This window comes from Pinus tabuliformis, chromosome 6 (assembly GCF_031772625.1).
Source record: "Pinus tabuliformis cultivar Carrire ecotype Pingquan chromosome 6, CPIR1, whole genome shotgun sequence".
NCBI classification, from domain to species: Eukaryota; Viridiplantae; Streptophyta; class Pinopsida; order Pinales; family Pinaceae; genus Pinus; species Pinus tabuliformis.
Window position 1 is genome coordinate 205,924,325 of NC_142292.1, and position 20,463 is coordinate 205,944,787.

General features: G+C 37.7%; 1 protein-coding gene across 1 annotated transcript; it reads right to left on the bottom strand.

Moving 5' to 3' along the window:
* Nucleotides 1–2,251: 2,251 nt before the first annotated feature.
* Nucleotides 2,252–9,947, bottom strand: LOC149258170 (ATPase 4, plasma membrane-type-like). Its single transcript, XM_089414885.1, has 22 exons — nucleotides 9,625–9,947; nucleotides 9,425–9,501; nucleotides 8,582–8,701; nucleotides 8,283–8,381; nucleotides 7,955–8,092; nucleotides 7,670–7,804; nucleotides 7,327–7,506; nucleotides 6,992–7,198; nucleotides 6,703–6,822; nucleotides 6,504–6,623; nucleotides 6,279–6,401; nucleotides 6,049–6,153; nucleotides 5,819–5,963; nucleotides 5,473–5,637; nucleotides 4,990–5,228; nucleotides 4,802–4,834; nucleotides 4,371–4,452; nucleotides 4,063–4,223; nucleotides 3,628–3,813; nucleotides 3,329–3,511; nucleotides 2,946–3,124; nucleotides 2,252–2,787 (listed from the first exon to the last, which is right to left on the bottom strand). The coding sequence occupies exons 2-22, from the start codon at nucleotides 9,476–9,478 to the stop codon at nucleotides 2,691–2,693; spliced, it is 2,871 nt and encodes a 956-aa protein (XP_089271011.1). The 5' UTR covers nucleotides 9,479–9,501; nucleotides 9,625–9,947; the 3' UTR covers nucleotides 2,252–2,690.
* Nucleotides 9,948–20,463: the final 10,516 nt, after the last annotated feature.

Here is a 20,463-nt window from a genome sequence, read left to right on the forward strand (position 1 = left end):
TGAAATGAATGACATGGGTCTCATGCACTACTTTCTCGGATTGGAAGTATGTCAAGGTGATGGGGGACAATGTCTCTCAAGGCAAGTATGCCAACAAAATACTTTAGAGGTTCTACATGGACAGTTGCAAATCCATGGAGACACCTCTAGCGACCAACTGGAAGAAAGAGGATGCCACTTCAGGTGAGAAAGTGGATGCTACTGTTTACCGGTAGTTAGTGGGTTCATTAGGGTATCTTGTGAACACATGACTAGATATGTGCTATGCAGCCAACCAACAAAGCCAAGTTATGGTTCGGCTAACCAAATAATTTTGGAGGGAAGTTAAGCATGTTCTACAGTACCTCAGAGGCACTTCTAGTTTGAATTATCGTACAGACAAATAGAGGGAGTGAAGTTGTGTGGCTTCACAGATGTGGGGTTCTTGATACAACAGGAAGCAAAGACTTGTGGGACTCAACTCAGCAGAAGCAGAGTACATGGTTGTCAGTAAAGCAACATGTGAGGCGATCTCAATGAGAAATATACTTGTTGGATTGTTTGGTCAGATGATGGATCCAACTGTGATCTACTGTGATAATTAGAATTGCATCAAGCTCTCTGAAAATCTTATTTTTCACAATCAATCCAAGCATATAGATATCTGGTATCACCATTTACGTCACTTTGTGTAGAGGTGGATAATGTTATCGCAGTACATTCTGACAGAAAAACAAAATGTTGATATTTTGACAAAGGCCTTGTCAAGAGGGAAGTTTGAGTTCCACAAGTGTAGGATAGGGGTGGTCGATAATCTCTTTCTCGCTGAGAGGGAATGTTGAAAACTGCAGCAAGAAATTCTCAATTTGATTTTGCCTTGATTAAATTGAAAAAATTCAAATTTCCACATCAGCGAACAACTTGGATGATGTTAACTTGTGTGACATGGCTTGTGTCACCCAGTGTACTAAGTAAATTCAAGTTGGAGTTAAAGTTCAATTTTGCGTGTGTATTTGCTAATTTGTAGCAATCAAGGTCAGTTATCTCAAGTTGTTTTTAGTTAAACTAGTTCCAACTTTTGGAGGAACTAGTGGAAGGTCAGTTAAGTAGTGGGACTTCAGTCAAACTCAATGATCATCCAGTTAACTAATCAATCAACCCAAAATAGCTAGTGCATACAGAGAATTTGAGTTACCCAGTGGAGGTAGAGATTTCAAGATAGTGTAACATCAATTGTATACTAGTCTTGAATGTATAAGGGTTGGATGCAGTGAGATGATCAGCCTAAGGAATTGTGCAATTCAATTAGAGGAATTTCCTAAATAATAGGGGCTAATTCCTCAAGGAACGACGCAAGGAAATATAAGTTCAAGAGAAGCAAATTTTTTACTAAGTCTAGGTCAGAGGACTTCAATGAGCAAAGAGATAGGTTGTGCACGTACGGGGTGAACTTAGTTGAGCAAAGCAATTGTAATACATCTCTATTCATTTGATTAATGAAAACATGCATTGGGGTTTTTAGCAGATTGATTTCCCTAGATAAAAATACTTGTTGCATGTGTGTCATTTCTTTTTGCATGTCTGAGATTTTTATTTTAAATTGTGAATTAATGTTCGCAAAGCAATAATGTAAGTTTGTGTCTTCTGATTTTGATTAAAACTTCATGAGCAGTTGCAAGGCTACAACCTAATTTCTACAGTATAAACAACTGATCCAAAGAATGGATGATGAAACTGATGGTTCACGACATCAATTGGATGCACTTTTGTGCCCTATAACCCAAATTGCTTTATCTCCTACTTCTGTGAATTCAATTTATCCCCTACCTAACCTGAGCCTTATAAAACCTTCTATGAAGGAAGCATTTTCTTTTAATGTATTTTAACATTTTCATATTATGCAATGTAGGTCTGCATATAAAACTTTGCCTAATTTTGGGGGTCTTTTACTAAGCTTTTACATATAGGATCCCTAGTTTTCTGTAATTTGGCTCAAGTCTAGTCACAATGAACAATGTAGTGTCTTTCTTGATGTCCATTGAGAAAGCTTGTTCATCTAGACTTTCCATGTAACCTTGTTGTACACGTAACCTTGTTGTACACCTTGCAGGGACTTTGCTAATAAAATTTACCAATTATTATTAAAAAATGATGCTATGCACTTATTTAGTTTCTTAATTTCATATAAAACTTAAAAGTGAGAATGATGTAAGGTTCTTCAAAAAAAAGAAATGGCTTGTGTTGCAAGCCCACAACTAAACAATTATTTGGGTAAAATAAAAGGACGCAAAGTTATATTGGACCAACATAAAATGTACATAAACTTTCAAAATTGGACAATCTTTTAGTTGTGCCTATATAACTAATCCTACTTGTACATGCCAATATGGCAAAGGGGTTCGGCCCCACTCCATTGCACTGGCCAAGATGGCAATTTGTAGAGTTTAAACTTATGGTGAAATAACCCATTTTAAAATATTTAGTAATATACTCCATCCTAATACAACTAACAAACTTTTTTGACTTTTTTCAAATCTTGATTTAGTCGAGACAAGACTCAACTCCAATGTTGAATGGAAGAACGATTTCCACTCTTTTATCACCACCATAATCCAAGTGTAATAATTCATAGCACTAAATTTTCTTTTCACTTGGAGTGTAGATGCTATTTGATTCTTTCTACATTATGAAAGTAGAAAAAATGGCATCCCTCAAACAGTGTAAGACTGTTGAATTGTATTAATATCCAAACCCTTGAGCCTTACGACAGATTCCACATGCCCCTTCAAAGTATTTATCTCTCTCAGCCTGTAAAGACAAATTCAAATAATAATTAGAATGAGGAGCTGTCTTTCCATTCTGTAATCACAAGGAAGAAAGACAAGAAAAGATAGCAAAGAAAGCAAGTGAAAAATAGCAAAGAAAATAAGTTTGGGGCCTAACAAATCAAAGAAAATTCAGCTCACCTTGCAATTTCAGCACGTCTTTTTGCCTCTTCAGCCATTTGATTGAGTTCCCTGAAGCTGCTTCTGTCACCAAACAGTTTCGTGTCTGGTGTTTGTAATCCATGCAAAGTCCTCTGAGCATGAGCCCATTTTATCTCTCTGGCCTCTCTCCCAAAATCCTTCTGGGTGGTAAAGGCAACCTGAAACATGCAATCATAAAAAACTAATCATCAGTAGTTTTGCAAGCAGATTTTTCCATCAATCCAAGGCCATGCCATGCCTACTTATCCTGTTTAAAGTAATTTGCTAAACTATGATCAATACATCCTTGAAAAACACTTATCATTGGCACATCATCATTCCTATCCAATCAATGGCTGTATGGGGATGAATGGTTAACATACCCTTTGCTGAATCAGTAAATCCCATGCCCTTCCACTGATGGCATAACGAATTGCAAACTTGATAAGATCAAGTGGAAAGTAAAAGATTATGTTATAAAGCCATATTACCCCCGCCCACCCCCAGCCAATGCCCCTTATAGAAGCAAAGTCCAAGTCTAAATAGACAGCAATTAATGTTGCACCCTGTGAGATGAGTAAGATGGAAAACAACAAAACCCATTATTAGGTTTCAACTTTCAAAAGCATATGCAGGAACTAAGGACATAAAAACAAGACAACCCAGGCATTGGAATACCCACCAATTGAGCAACGGCAAATGCAGTTACTAGCAACAGGCCAGGACGCTCTACAAAAGACCAGCTTCTAGATCGAGTGACAAATATGAGAGCCTGACTTATAGTGCTGATTTGAAGATACACTGCGGAATTTAGTTTCTGAGTATTTTCTTCACTGGGAATATGAAGACTAGAAACACCAAATGTTCTCTGAAAGCAAGGAACAAAAATCAGAAAATTTCTAGGAAACATTGTTTATTGAAGGTGGTACTCAGGGCTCAAACACAACAACACACTTATTAGGCACCCACATTCCCACTGTCACTTGGGTGGTCTGCACCCTACCTCCCAGCCACAGTGGAAAGTAACACTACTTTTTAATTGTTCCACTGCTAAGACCCAGTCAAATACTTTGCATAAGAAAATAATTATGTTTTCATATAAATAGAATTATCATACTGGAAAGAAATCTGTCTTGAAGGTGACCCAGAAAAAGATGACGGTCATCATTGCTAGGTAACTGCCAATAATAATCCCTGTGGCAAAAATTTCTGAAAGGTTCCAGTTATCTGGCAGAGGTGATGGTTTCACTCTATCTTTTGAGATTGTCATTATGGTACCTGGTTAAGTAACATAAACAGCGATTCCAATTCAATAATAATCAATTGGAGTTCATCTAAAATATACTTTGCAATCACATGCCTCCAATGAACTATATAATACTGGTAGCAAAGTGTAATAGAACGAATAACAAGAACAATACTAACCATCATTTAGTATAGCAATTATCAGTACCATGAATGGTGGAAAGTCAAACCTCCATATTAATGCCAAAAGCATGAAACCAACCTGTTTCACAAATAGAAAATTTATTACAGATAAGATAATTTATTTCCAACAAATGACATAACTAAAAACATATTCTTAGATAAAAGCCAGAGACTACAATAGTGCAGGCTTTCAGAATTTAGCAAATCTGTCAAAACACCAAAATGCAGGTCTTCCATTTAGAATTTTGCTGTAGGGATTAGAAACAAAAAACAAGGTGCAAAAAAAATAACTTTTGGTTTTCCCTATCGATTGTCTGGGCATATACACCTCATTCAATAATTATAAGACTGTCTTGCCTTCTTTATCCAGCCAACAGCTAATGACTTACAGAAACTTAATGACATTATATTACCAAATAAAAACTTACCACAATACGTATTGTTATCGATACAGCATAAATCTGAGTGACATGTACAGTCAAATATTAATTGTCAGTATCATATAATAAGGATATCTCGCCAACACATCCCCATTAACTTAAAGCGAATTAAAGTTACTTTATTCAAAGCTGAGTGCAAGTCAAATCAAGTTGCAGTGTAATTCAAATCAACTTACAGTGTAATTCTTCATGCGTTGAAAGATTGCACGGCTTGTTAACACAGCACTAATGATAACACTCAAGCCTGGTTCTGTAAGAACAATATCAGATGCACTTCGGGCTGCATCCGTTGCATCTGCAACAGCAATCCCTATATCTGCCTTCTTAAGTGCCGGTGCATCATTGACTCCATCACCGGTCATGCCACAAATGTGTTTCCTTGCTTGCAGTCGTTTAACTATCTCATATTTGTGCTCTGCATTCAGAATCAATACAGAAATAGGATTATTAAGAAATGGTACAAAAAATAGGAAACTACTGCATGTTCTAATTTTCAAGGAACGGCTGATGTTTGTGATTCACCAATTTGCAGCTAGCCAAAAAAGATTAGCAGCAATGCCTGGGTAATTTTGAAATGACATAGTCACCTCATTATAGCTTCTCAGGATGAAGATGTCAACATTAAATCAAAGAAAGAGAAAAGACTCAAGAGTGTTTACCGGGGAAGACACCAGCAAAACCATCAGCCTTCTCAATCAAATCATCAATATTTACAGCTTCAGCAGCAGCATCTTTGGCTTGACCTAGTAATGATGATGAAGGATACATGTTTGTACCCATCCCCAATCGACGGCCTGTCTCCTTGCCTATAGCTAGCTGATCTCCTGATGAATTATCGAACAAAATGTGAATTATTTTTATTCATGTATCCAAATTGCAATCATAAATAACTATGCAGCCACAACAAGATGAATAAATGTAATCCATGTCATCCCTCCATACAAGGAACCGGATGACATCCATTACACATTCTAAATAATCACAAAAAAAAGATATCATCCATACCTGTGATCATTTTAACACTCACACCCAGATCGAGAGCCCTTCTTATTGTTTCTGCACTGTCCATGCGTGGAGGATCAAAAAGAGGCATGAGACCAATAAATTGCCAGGGTCCTCCTGGACTTTCCTTCTTGCCATCTGGTACCTCCTGTAAACATTTAAAACATGCAAGGTAAGTTAAAAAATGCGTATGATAAAAGAGATTGCTCCCAAAGTCTAGGCAGATTAATAACCTGATAGGCAACTGCAAGAGAACGAAGTCCACGTTCAGCATACTTGTCTATCACTGTATGGACTCTGCGTTGAATTTCTGACTTGTTGTGTGCTAGGGCAAGGATCTGGACAAACAATTTAAAACAAAATGAGATTGATATGGATGGAGTATAAAGTCATCTAACTAATTGTTAGCAGACCTTTTGTTTCATAAGAGGGAAAGATAACAATCAAAGGTAAAAAGCTCAACCTGCTCAGGTGCACCTTTGCTAACTCTATGCATCCTTCCTTCCCTATCAATATAGGTGAGTGCAGTCCGTTTGTCAGTTGGGTTGAAAGGAAGAAAATGAACCTCTTGAATACCTGCCCGTGCCTTCATAATCATGAAACAAAATCAAGAGACAAATGACAATCAGTCTGACAAATAGGAGCTCACTCATCAATAGATCTCTCAATGCCTGCTAAATCTATTTACCTCTTTAGGATCAGCAAGAACCCCAACAACAGCTGCATCAATCGCATCTTGGTTCTCTATTCTGGATGCTCTTGCAGCCATCAAGAGAAGTGCATCCTTATCAACTCCTTTTGCAAATACCTGTAAACAAAACAAGCAATTAAACTGCTAGTCTGGATACCAGGAAACCTCAAGGATCAGAAAACTATCCATCTCTAACCTCAACTGCGGTTTTGTCTACAGTAAGCTTGTTCAATGTTAGCGTTCCTGTCTTATCACTACACAAAACATCCATCCCGGCCATTTCCTCAATAGCAGTCATCCTTTTAGTAATAGCACCCTGCCAAAGCAAAATAAAGTACAGTTATTTAACTCCATTTATAAAGCTTCAAAACTAGTAAGTCTAGTCTGATGAAGGAATCCAATTCCACAGGCTGAGCAATCCTTAGATATAAGATGGTGGAAATATGTCCAAAAGAAGAATATCAATTAGAAGAAAATGAATGAACCTGTTGAGAAAGGCGATGTGAACCAATGGCCATAGTGACAGAAAGAACTGTGGGCATTGCTATTGGAATCCCACCAATAAGAAGCACCAACAGATTGTCAATTCCAGGCCTATATGGTCGGCCTTGTATTGGATACTGGACAATAATTTCCACTGCCATGCCAACAGCAATGGAACAAATACAGAAATTTCCAATTGCTGTCAAAACCTGTAAACCCCGTATAAGATAGCAAAATATTGTCACAAGAATATATCTACTGGTAGTTATGCATATCAAAATAACGATTCAACTGATTCAAAACAGCACAATACATTCACCAAGAACAGGTTATCAACCTTTTGGAAATGACCAACATTATTTGTAGAGTCTACCAGATGGGCTGCTTTCCCAAAAAACGTATGCACTCCTGTGGCTATGACCACAGCTTCTAGTTCACCTTGTTTGCATGTGGAGCCTGAATAAACTCCATCACCAGGATTCTTGGTTACTGGCAACGATTCCCCAGTAAGTGCAGACTGTGTTCAATGGAAACGAAGTGCCACCCAAAGGTCATCAACATTGAAATCTATATTTTTAAATTGATCAAGACAGACAATTCTAAACCATTTTAAACAAAGAAATATGCAGTAGTTTGGAAAAAGCAAACACAAAAGAATGATTTTGCATAACAGGAAGAACCTGGTCAATTTTTAAAGGGTCTCCTTCAAGAAGCCGAGCATCTGCAGGAACAATATCTCCAAGTTTAATGCTAATTATGTCACCAGGAACCAGACAAGCAGCATCTTCTTCACTCCACCGTCCATCCCTTAAAACCTGAAAAGCTCAGGACATTGTAAACACGCACAACTCAGAGTTAACAACTAAAAATCACAAGCGGTAGCCACCAAGCCACTAAGTTTTAACTCTAGTGAGTCAGAAACAAGAAAAAAACATAAATGCAAAGCAGTAGACTCAGGCAAGGACCTTTGCTTTTGGAGCCAACTGTGCCATTAGTGATGCAGCTGCATTGCCTGCATTGTTCTCTTCGATGAAACTTATAGTCGAGTTGATCAAAAGAAGTGCTATAATACCAACAAAATCTTGCCAATCAGGAGGTTTGTTCTGCAAATCATACAATGAAAATGACAAGAACATGAGCAGTGCCTTGAACTAATTACCTGGTGTATTAAAAAAAAGCAAATCTAAACATGCATCTATTATTAATAATCCATGTCACTGATTTTGGCATGGCCATACAGACACTGCCCTCTATTGAGGGCTGGTTTGACACTACTGTTTAAAATGTACTTACTCCTCCATTTGCCAAAGCAATGGACATCACTGCTGCAGCTTCCATGACCCATGATAAAGGATTCCACATAAAGCCCAAAAATTTGAAGAATTTACTTTCCTGCAAAGAAAGTAATTAGAAATAGAAACAGAGTGTGAGAAACTAGTTCATTGTTTCAGACTATTAAGGGAGTGTTTCTATTCCAAAATCTTAAATGACTGCCCTTTCCTACATCCCAAAGACCAGAGGAAGAAGATTATGAATGTGAACCAGGTAAAGATCATTCCAAGGAATGAGGAGCATTGTGGAAGAAAGCTTACCTTCTTCTCTTCAAGCTTGTTGGGTCCAAAGAGCTCCAACCGCTGCTGTATTTCATTGGATGTCAAACCTTCCCGTTTGCATCGAAGGTTTACAAAAACCTCCTCAATGGGGATATTTTCCTGCATTGACCACAATAACACAGTTAGGGTCCACAATAACACAGTTAGGGTCCGGCCTGAATACAGAAACCTATATCTGCTTAAGAAAAAAACCTAAACCCAAAACCAGCCTGGTCAAAAGCATCTTAGGTCCTCCATTCAAAATTTATAGAAGACTCCATACAGATTAAGAATCAGAGAAGACTTCATACAGATTAAGAATCATGTGGCATGACAAATAACCCAAATCAAGAACAAAGTAACCTCCCAATTAGGTATTAAACAAAGTTAACTTCCCAATTATCCCAATCTGTATTGAATATAAGTATGAAAATTCTGTATACAGAGCCCAACTTATTCCCTGACCACGTAGTAAGTTGCCTACTCGGACTCAACAACTCAAGACCAACTACCTGTGGCCATCCGTTCTTAACCAAAACGCCAAACCAGGGCATTCAGCAAGATGCCATGTAAATGGTAAAAATTCAACCATGGAGTTGTATGTCAAATTATAACAATGCACAGGCACCGCAGGGGAATCCAACTCAAGAGCAACATGGGAATTCTGTCACAGCAATTATTGCACACTAAGATTACATATAAAACGATGATCTTCAAAGCAGCCCCTTCCTCGCCATACACCACTCAGACGGTGTAAACAGCTATAGTAAAAGCAGAGATATGAAAAGCCATAAACAAAATAGATTTGCAAAGCAAAAGTGCCCAAAAGATCTATCAACTCACCAAATCTACCGCTTCTTTGTTGATCATTTCAAGATCAACAGACCCCTCCGCCATCTTTACCCAGCAATCAGCTCAGCCTGTGCAGAAAACAAAACCCATACCAATAACTAAACAGAGGGATTGTACATATATGGATAACATTCAAGCTAGCAAGTCTGCATGTCTCAAAATTCTAGTGATAAGGAGGGCAGCAACATCACCTCAGTATCAGTTAATTTGCAGTGAACCAGAGTAAAAAAAGGTCTTCTGCGAGTGGATGGAAAACTACAAGAGGCCACAGGAATCGACCTGGGGATGTGGTATTAATGCCCATACACTGTCTATAAATAAGTGATAGAGCCGGAGGCCAGTGTAAAGCTCACAACTTCCTTGCACGCCATACCCCACTAACCTCCATTACTACTATTACCAATTTTTATTTTTAGCAGAGCTGGCCGTTGAGTGCAACCGGGGGATAGCCACTCTGCCACAAACGGGGATAGCCACTCTGCCACAATCTTCACTTTAGATTATTTTTGGTTATTTGCTGAAGACAAAATTCCTAGACTAGGTCTGAATTTTTAAGTTGCAATTTACCTAACTCAGACAGCGTTTGGCATTGAATGCGTTCCGTACTTTTTTAGAACGGATTCCGTACACACTTATTCCGTACGTATCCGTATGTAGCTGTATTGTATGAGACTTATGACCATGGTTAGTACGGAGGCTGTTGGGGATTGGTTCAGTTGAACTCTGAGTTAAAATACGCGAGTTATGTGCCGGGGTACGTGAGAGGAGCACGGTTCCGTACGACGAAACGTGGCAGTCAAGGCGCTGTCTGTACTTTGGCTTTTGTTTACCGTCCAACCATGTGAGCCCCCCGATTCCGGGACTGATCACATGGAAATTACTGAACTTAGGATTTTTTTAATATTATTTAAGGGCACGGGTTGGGGTTATGGGTTGTGAGGGTTCGTAAATAGTGTTTTTTTATTTTTTTTTCAAACTATCCTTTTGTGAATATTTTTTTATTATATTGTTTTTACCTAGGTTTGAAAATATATGTAATTCTTTTTTTTAATAATAGATATCACATTTTCTATTAATAGAAATATTTCTTTATTTCTTTATTATATTGTTTTTAACCAGGTTTGCGTTAACTATAAATAACTAAATGATATATATTATTCATGACTTTATCCAATATATGTATTTATAGTCTGTCGCAATTTCTAAAATCTACACGCTAAGGTTATTGTTTATTTTAATTTATGTAATATTTATATTAAATTGTTATAAGGCAAACTATAAATAACTAAATAATATATATTATTCATGACTTTATCAAATATATGTATTTATAGTTTATCGCAATTTCCAAAATCTACACGCTAAGATTATTGTTTATTTTAATTTATGTAATATTTATATTAAATTGTTATAAAGGAATATGATAAAATTGATGGTGGTTAATATCCTATCATGTAAATAGATGGTAATTTATGTAATATTTATATTAAATTGTTATAAAGGAGTATGATAGAATTGATGGTGGTTCATATTTTTGCATGTAAATAGATGGTGGATCACTGGTGAGCCCCCTCCTGAAGAATCTTCTATATTTAAGGTTTTTTTTTTATTTCTTTTCCCAGACTTTTGCTTAGTAATTTTCCTCACTAGCCCTCTCGCCACCGTGAGCATATGGTCATCGCCACCGAATAACTTTCTATACAACTTTGATGGAACCTCAAAGGGCAACCCAGACAACTCGGGATATGGATGCATATTCAAAGATCAATGTGGTGATCCCTGCTTCATAGTGCCAAATTCATTAGGACTAAGCACCAACAACGTTGTTGAGCTCTTTGCATTGGAAATTGGTTTGGAGACTGTTGTATCAGAAAATTTTCCTCAACTAATGGTTGAAGGGGACTCCAACATTGTAATAAACATTCTCAAAAAAATCTTAAACGGTTCATGGTCGAAAAAAGTCTCTTCTAGTTGGCATATGGAATCCTACATAGTTAGAATTAAAAGACTTCTCCAGGATATCTTGATTGTCATCCCAATTCATGTCAGGATATCTAGTAATAAGGTGGCAGGCATATCAACCAACTTTGGATGTGAAGAAACCAATGTTTGCATCTCGTCTCGTTGGGAGACTCTGGAAGCCTCAAAGTTAAGGGAGTAGTGCAGTAATTTAATAAAAATGGATCGGAAGATCTCGCTACACAACCAAGAAATCTCTAATCCATCCCCCGACCTGAGTGATATCCGAGCTAAATGTGTCAAGGGCATTGATAGCAAGGAACTCTACCATCAACTAGCCACATTAGGGAGGGAGGTAGAGGCTCCACATCTGCAAACTCACAATCGACTTTAATGTACATGCACTCATACGAGTGATCCACCAAATACTACCATATGGCATTCAATCAAGCAATCTCTCCATGCAAGATGGTCGGGGTCTTGTGCATTTTAGCAACTGCTCTGGTGGTATCGAGCAACCTTCCGCCTTTGTTGCCTTTGTCCTATCAAAGGAGGAGGGAGCAACAAAAATGTTGGCACTCGAAACATTTCAAGATTTGGGGAAGGCCTTGGCCTCATGCTTATGCTTTTAGCTTAAGCTCATCACCTGGTTCACACAAGGTAGCAACAAGCTACAAACTCTTGTGGAAATGGAGGAATTGGGCTTTGGTGTTCCACATGGGGATCTAGTTGATGAGGACGACAATCACATGTTTTCAGGTTTCCCTTACTCATTACTCATTGGTTCAGACTGAGCTGCTATTGTTTAGCTTCAAGTATACTGTACTTCTTTATATCTGGGCGCATTTTGTTAAATTGAACTATATGTTCTATTTGGGTTGTAGTCTATATAACGAGTATAAAGATAGGACTGAAGTATATAGTATTGTTTTTGGAGAAAAAATGCTTTTATTTTGTCGTAATCTAGTTTCCCTAATGGCAGACCGCGGTAGGAATTATTAATGTATCCCCTGTTTTCTAGTTAATACAAGTTTTTGTTAGCTTAAAAAAATGATTGTACTTTATTAATTAAGAAGTAAAAACTATAATAACATTGAATGATCATGTTTCATGTATATATATATATATATATATAAAGTTTTTTTAATTAAAATTTTATTTTTAAGACTAATTATTTTTTAATAATAAAGAAAAATATATAAAATAAGTATTTGAGGAGGTTGCAATTTCTTTTCTTCATCTCTAATTAAGATAAAATAAGGAGTGTGGCCTTGAATTTTTTTTAATTAAAATTTTATTTTTAAGACTAATTATTTTTTAATAGTAAAGAAAAATATATAAAATAAGTATTTGAGGAGGTTGCAATTTCTTTTCTTCATCTCTAATTAAGATAAAATAAGGAGTGTGGTCTTGAAGTCCATGTTTCTACTATTGTCAATAACATATGTCTATCAACATTAAGTTCCTTATCTAACAAAATAGGGTTTGAAGGTTTACCAACAAAGGTCGTACTCATTTGTATCGTCATTTTAGTTGTTTTATGTGTCTACATAAGTGTGGACAATCATTATCAACGTTAAAGACATCCTTGGATAGTGTATTAAGTTTTTGGTCCATCATGTTCAATTTCTACATGATTGACCATTACCAATTGCCTTTCTCTTCCACCACTTGTATTATGAAAGCCTTATTCATCCAATATAACTCAATAAACTTGAATATTTTAGTGTCTTTTGTTATGGAGTTGTTTATGTCTAGAACCCTTTCTTTGAACTCAACCTCTAATTAGTCTTTGGAGAGCTTTTTCCTTTTCCTCTTGATGGTTTGCTCCATATTGGCCATCCTAGTCTTAATTTTTGTTGAGAATTTGCAATGGAAGTATGTGGTTGCCCTCATTGCATCCATTTGGGCTCTGATGATGTGATATGGATTTTGCAAAGGAGGGGGAAGTTTGATAGAAGGGGGTTCCTCCATTTGATCCCAATTTGCGCATTAAGGATTGGTCCCTTTGCCTACATGTCTCATCGTGGGGGGTTGCATTTTGACATCAACTAAAGAGGTCCAATTGAGAATATTAAGATAGGAGACACATAAAATAATACTAAAACAGAAGGGTAAGCCTATGGGGTGACCTCATTGGGTTGAATTCCAACAAGAGGTCCTTCGTAGGGGATTTTGGGGTGGCATAGAGAGATAGGAAGTTGATTAACTTCAAAATTAGAAAGAGATGTTGTATACAAGGCTATAGGAATGGAGCCCAAAATCAACTCAATAGTGACAAATCGACCTAGGTGTATGAAAAAGCAATAACCAAGGAAACTTATTTTGTCAAGAAATCAAAGTTTTTATGGATAGAAACTATTAATGTAGGAAAATGAGAGGTTAGATTATGACAACGTAGGCCAATGGCTTTGGTAAAAATTGTAGGCAAGGAAATGGAGGCAACTAGATAAACACACATCCTCATCCTTCCCAATTGCTTTAAAATCTCTATAGTCCCTCAAACTTAGACCAAACTTCAAAATATTGAAATATAAATACTCATGAACATGGTGCTTGGCTAGAGAGAACCAAATATTAACTAATAGAGTTGTAATCCATAGAGAACTTTTGAATCTAGGCCAAATTATAGTGTCCCACGAGTTACTTAAACTTCGTTGTTCTACCACAAAATCAACATTATTGAATAGAGGACTGACTATTAAAGACCTAAACTCTACTCTTTTCGTAATGACATCTACTCATCATTACCCCCACATCATGCCTAATTTTACCTTCCAAATCAGTTGAACTAGTCATAAAACCCTTCATCTTATGTGTGCTACCACACCCCCTCATCATTTTATAATGGGTGGATAGTTCAATTTATGTTGTTATTGACCAGTGTAAGTTATAATTTTTTATGCAATTTTCCCTAAAGCATATTTTTTAACTTGAGTGACAAAGACTAATTTTTATGGTTTAATGATAACAATCACAACCATATAAAGTAAATGGTTGGCAAATGTTGATATGCATTAATCCATAATAAGCATCAAAACACACATTTCATCATACATTTCAAGTTAACTAAAATATACCTCCATTTAAAAAAAATATTATGATTACTAATGATAAAAATAATTAGTATATAAGTTAAACATTTATGCATTTTAAAAAGACATGTAATAAGATTCTTAATCGTGGAGATTCACCACGCTTTATTTTGGAGATCCTTAATCCGTAAATTGATTTTGTTACAATACCATGGGATAATACCATGGCTTACCAATACCACATGCCCAAAAAACCATAACTCATTTCATATTACAAATTTTTTAGTTAATGAATTTAATTAAAAGGGAAAAAAATGCATAATCTCAACCTTTGATTTATGTATACTATCAAGAATATTAAATCAATACCATCCACATAATAATTATTGATAATTAAATTAAAATTGTGGAAACCCTATTCCAAAATAGACATTCCTATTTGCATATTTATAATAATAATAATTTAGATTTAAAGTTTAACGTACAAAGTTATTTATTTTATATTTATGCTATTTATATTTGAAAAAAAAATTAGTAAAGATTATCAAAGTGAATTTTAAGTTTAATTTTAATTGACTATAACTCTTATCTCTAGATTGGTGTTAATAATCAGTAAGTCACCATTTATAGGTAACTTACGACTTAGTAAGGATCGATATGTTTAGAAACATATCCACAATAGAGTTTCACACAAAATAATATCTACCAATTTATCCTTCTTGCAAAAACCAAATTATTATTGAAATGTTTAGCTAGTGTTTTTTTTATCCATAATAATCCGAATACTACTGATATAATGTTTAAAATATTAACATATAGTAGTTGCAAAGTACCAATAAATAATATTTTTTATTTAATTTATGAAATTTAATTGAATTTTTTCCTGAAATCCATATAAATAATAAAGCTATAAAAATTTTAAATTGAGTTTGCCAAGTTATACAATTTTATACATGATAATTTAAGTAGAATACTTTTATATTGTGTACTTCAAGTAATATTATTGTCTTTGAATGCTCGATGGTGGTGAGGATTAAGGAGTTGGGTGGCTTGGGTACATGTGCCTGCCACCCTCTGAACGCAAGTGAATTAAATGCAGAAGGGGTGTGGCAACCCTGTGTATGCAATGCATGCGAGTATTTCACCCCTAGTAAGTCATGAGGTGAGCCAGAGGTAGGAAATGAGGGGCATGACATGCCTTCATGTATTGTGTCCCTATGGGAATTTTGATTATTACTAGTATAAGTGAGATTTGGATAGATTTTCAGGTGAATTTTGGGTATGAATGTGGCTTTATTTCTATTCTAGTTTGGATTTTGGTAGACGCTCAACCAAGAGAACTATCTCTATGATTCATTATTCTAGAAGGAAAAATTGTGCCAATTGTATGAAGGAAATGGTGCTTTGAATCCTCGAGATAGGTGGCTCAGAAAGGGTGTTGGTCATTCAAGTAGTGAATAGACAGGGCAGTCCCATGTTCTGGTTACCCATGGAGGATTCAATATGTAAAGACTTGAGGTGACTTTCAGAGCTCATCTTTTGGCGGTCTCATTTCCCCAGGTAATTCCACGGCTTTTTAGAATTTCTAAGTCTAATTTTCACTCTCTGTTTAGTTACTTGATTGTCAATTTCTTTAAGGTTTACGATCTGGGCTCTGTGAGCTGAGTGGATGTCTAGATTTGAGTATAGTCAAGTCACACCAGCTAGATAACTGGGTCTTTGTATATTTACCAAGTTAGTGCCTTACCTTATCTCATCAAGGTATACTTCTATTATTGTGATTACACCTGGGGTGGTTGGGGTGAATGCATGAAGATGGGTTACACTTTGGGCCAAATGTGGTGATGAAATTTCAAAATTTTACTCTTTTATTGAATTTAAGCCCTCAATTTTTTTTTTCTCGGCAAATGACTAATTCTATTAACTGAAAAGTAAAATAATATTACAAGGAGTTGAGGCTTCGGATAACATCACCCGAGAGCACTCAACACAACAAAACTGCCCCAGTATAGGGAGAGCCTGGGAGAACCAGTTATAGAAGACAAGAGAACAGATGTAGAAACCAGAGATAGACCAGTATAAAATAAGAAAGGACACGAAAGCAAGACAGAGACTTCCACTAGCTACCCAGAAGATCTTTTTACTGCTGCTGCTCGAGGGGAATAACAAAACCATCTGGCTGTAGATGTTGAACCAGAACTGCAAAAAAAATTGCCTAAGGTTGACCATATGAAACATCAACAAAACCAAAAAAGGTTTGGGCAGGCCCAGGTGGCTTTATACCTCCATGTCCTCATTCGGAGGCATCTCCACCTCCTGACACGCAATGCCAGTCCACATTTCTTCAGTTCCTGCCTTCTCGCCTTCTGGGTTCGCCATGGGGTGATGAGTGGCCATGGATTTGCCTTCCCTATCCATTGGGATGATAGCTTCAGGAGGCATAATATAGCTGGGAGCATCGCCCCTGTCGAGCATCTTTCCCTTTCAATTCTCTGGACTTCCCTCTGCCGTAAACTTCTCACTGCTATGAGAATGCTCAGACACTACACGCACCATAGGATGAAGCTGGCTTTCTTCTTCAAAAAGGATAATAGTGATATGAGTGGTGTTATTGGCCTACTGAGATTGCTCTGAAACTTGAAGTGAGTGGTTTGAAACACACTATTCGGAGTCGGCCTGCGAGTAGGGCTAGGAGGAGGCGAAACCACCGGAGAGGAGGGGATAGTAACAGGAGGCAAGGCAGGATCCATGGAACAGCTAGCCTTCGAACGCCTTCGGCTACCCCGGCGTCCCCCGGAGCGACTTCTCATACTCTGGTGCACCATGTTGAGGTGGTGAGGGGAAAGCACAGTGAGACCGAGGGCAATGGTAGGAGGGCAGTAAAACAGCACAAGGAACCGCTTCGTTCGCAGAAGACGGGCCTGAGAGTGCGGCACAATTCGATCCTCAGGGGCAATTGAAAGCTTGCCACCGATTGCAGAGACTAGCCTACCATCACGACCCTCAGCGTAACAAGACCACAGACCCGCTGCAGGCCAGAACCTGGAGCATGGAGGCTGAGCACTAATTGTGGAAAGGATAAAACAAAGCGCCATGAATATAACAACTGAAGCATCACCTTGGACGGAGCGAGCCATTAATGCAGACATTCCTCCAAATCTACCTCTCTTAAGGCTATCCAACTTGCGTCGGATGAAATCCTGGGAAGCCACGCAGAGCTGCAGTTGGCAGTACCCTGCCTGTCCATCAGTCATTAGGGGCATTATGTTTCATTAATTTCACCCGCATCCGGGTGTTCTCCTTCTTCCTGATGCATTTCCTTCTTCACTAGGTTGTTGTAATCCGAGAGTTGAGATTTAGAGGCAAGGCTTGAAATTGATCCAACATGAAGATCTATCCTACAATCAACCCCCATATTAGCCAATAAGTCCGCAACTTTATTCCCTTCCCTACGAATGTGCTTTAGAGTGATCTCCCTGTTAGAGGAGAGCCAACATTCAATAAGTTCAAGTCTTTTTGCCATTCTCCAGCTATTGCTCACTTTTCCAGAGGAGGATCCTTGCAAGATTTTTGAGACCATATTTATGATGATCTGGGAATCGCCCTCGATTATGAGCAGGAAGAAACCTTTATCTTGCGCAAGAATTAGTCCCTGCCAGAGACCTTCCAATTCTGCCGAGTTATTGGTATCCCATCCCTTTGAACCTAAGAAGGTTAAAAGAGGAGCCCCCTTGTGATCTCTGAAAATCCCTCCAAAGCCTGAATTTCCTGGGTTGCCTTTCGAGGCGCCATCAAAATTTAGCTGGTACATATGCATAGGGGGAGGTAACCATTTCTTAGGTGAATGGCTCCTTAGAGGCTTTGTTCCTTTGATAAGTTGTTCTTGCTTGAATTGGAGGTTCCAATTGGCCCATATGGATTGTTCTTGGGGGTTAGTTGGGAGATCCTCCTGGTACCAAGTTTTGAGAGATATGGTTTCCTCAATATTTTGGCAAATTATTTTCCAGATATCTTCTAGACGCATAGAGTGATCCTTGAATATTATGTTGTTTCTCTCCTTCCATATGGCCCACACGAGAAAGCCCGGAATGAGCTTCCAAAGGAAATTTAAAATATTGCTTTGATAAGGGTTATGGTCCCAGTTGCGCATAGTGGCAATGGTGTCTCCATGAGTTCTTCCTTCCTTTTGGCAGCGAAAACTGACCTTTTCCCAGAGCTTGCGTGCAGTTTGACAGGATAGCATAAGATGCTTGATGGTTTCCTCCTCTTGTCTACAGTTAGGGCATATTGAGGGCCCATGAAAGTTCCTCTTTCTGAGATTGTCCCACGTAAGAATCTTGTTATGACATAGGAGCCAGAGAAAGGTGGAGATTTTCGACCATATGGAAGGGTCCCAGATTATGCTCCAGAGAGGATCTTTCACTATATGTGCCTTGATAAGGATATTATAGGCCTCTCTCTTAGAATAGGTACCTCTTTCTTCATATCCCCATCGAAGAATGTCCTTTTCATTAGAATGCTGAATTCTTCTTTTCGTTAATTCTGTGTCTAGTATTTGTTGGACTTGTGTCAAGCCCTATCTTAAAATATGATCCGCCTTGAGCCATTCCTTGTACTCTTGGGTCGATGAATTTCTCCAGAAGTTTTTCACCTTATCATGAGATTGCATCTCCTGCTCCAGGGGTTGAATAAGAGGGATTTGGTCCTTTAGTTTGGGCATCTGTGTTATATACCTAGGGGGGATAATATGGGGTACCAAGGGAGGTACCCAAGGTAATAATGTAATAATGGGATGGGCCATAGTAATAAATAAGGTGGTTAACCCATGTCATGTAAGGGACCACAAGTAGTTAATAATAATGTAATGGGCCCATGGTATTAGTTGATGGTATGAGGGAACCATGGTAATGATCCATGGTATTGTATGTATGAGGCCTATATAGAGGCTAGAGACTCCACATGGAGGATATGAAGAGAAGTATTATTGTATGAACAGGCATATGGCTTGTGGAGTGTTCTCCTTCCTTAAGGAGTAAATGTATGGTGTTACCCTACGTTAAGGGTTTGATTAATAAAGAAGCATTTCATATCATTTCTGGGTTTATTTGCATTGTATTATATTTTTATATCAGATCTATAGTATTTCTGGGTTAGATCTATAACAATTGGTATCAGAGCTCTTTCTTCGGCAAACCGTGGAGAATTTTTTTTTATTTTTTGCAGGGATTTTTGGGTGGCGAATTTGCAGATCATATCTATACGTTTTGGTGCTAGATCTGCAGAATCTAATTGCAGATCTGTATTCCTTGTGAAAAAATACTCAAACTCAAAAAAAAAATCAGTTGAATCGGAGTCCGGATGAAGGAGATATCACTGATGTAAAAAATCAGTGGGGTTGCAGACAATTTTCAGGGCAGCAAGTTTTGCGGCGCAGATCTAGAAGTCCTGGTGCAAGATCTGCAAAATATAATTGTAGATCTAGAATCTTTGTGAAAAAAAACATGATTCCAAACAAAAAATCAGTCGAATCGGAGTCCGGATGAGGGAGATATCGCTGATTTAAAATCAGCTCTTTTTGCAGAAATTTTGGGTGACGCCGGGAGAGTAGCAGCGCAGATCTGAAATTCCAGTGTCTGAATCAGGATTTCTATCACATGGGCAGATGCAGAATGGTTGTTCCATTTCTAAAAACAGGTTATAATAGGGATTCTGAGCAATATTGACGGATCTGTGACCATTTCAATTTTTCGCCAATATTTTTGTGATGGCGGGCCTAGATCGCTTTGAACATGAAGACTCTTTTTTGGGTCGTCTCACTAAGCTCCGACAGACTGGTACAGTGGAGGAATATATTACCGCTTTTGAAGCCTTAGCCTTCCGCACTAATGGTCTCACAGATACATTCTTCAAGGAATGTTTTATCTTCGGTCTTAAAGAAGCCATCAAAGCTCAAGTTCTACTTCACCACCCTTCCACGTGGGCGGAGGCTTGCCAGTTAGCTCGTCAGGTCACATTGCCTAGCAAAGATTTTATTTC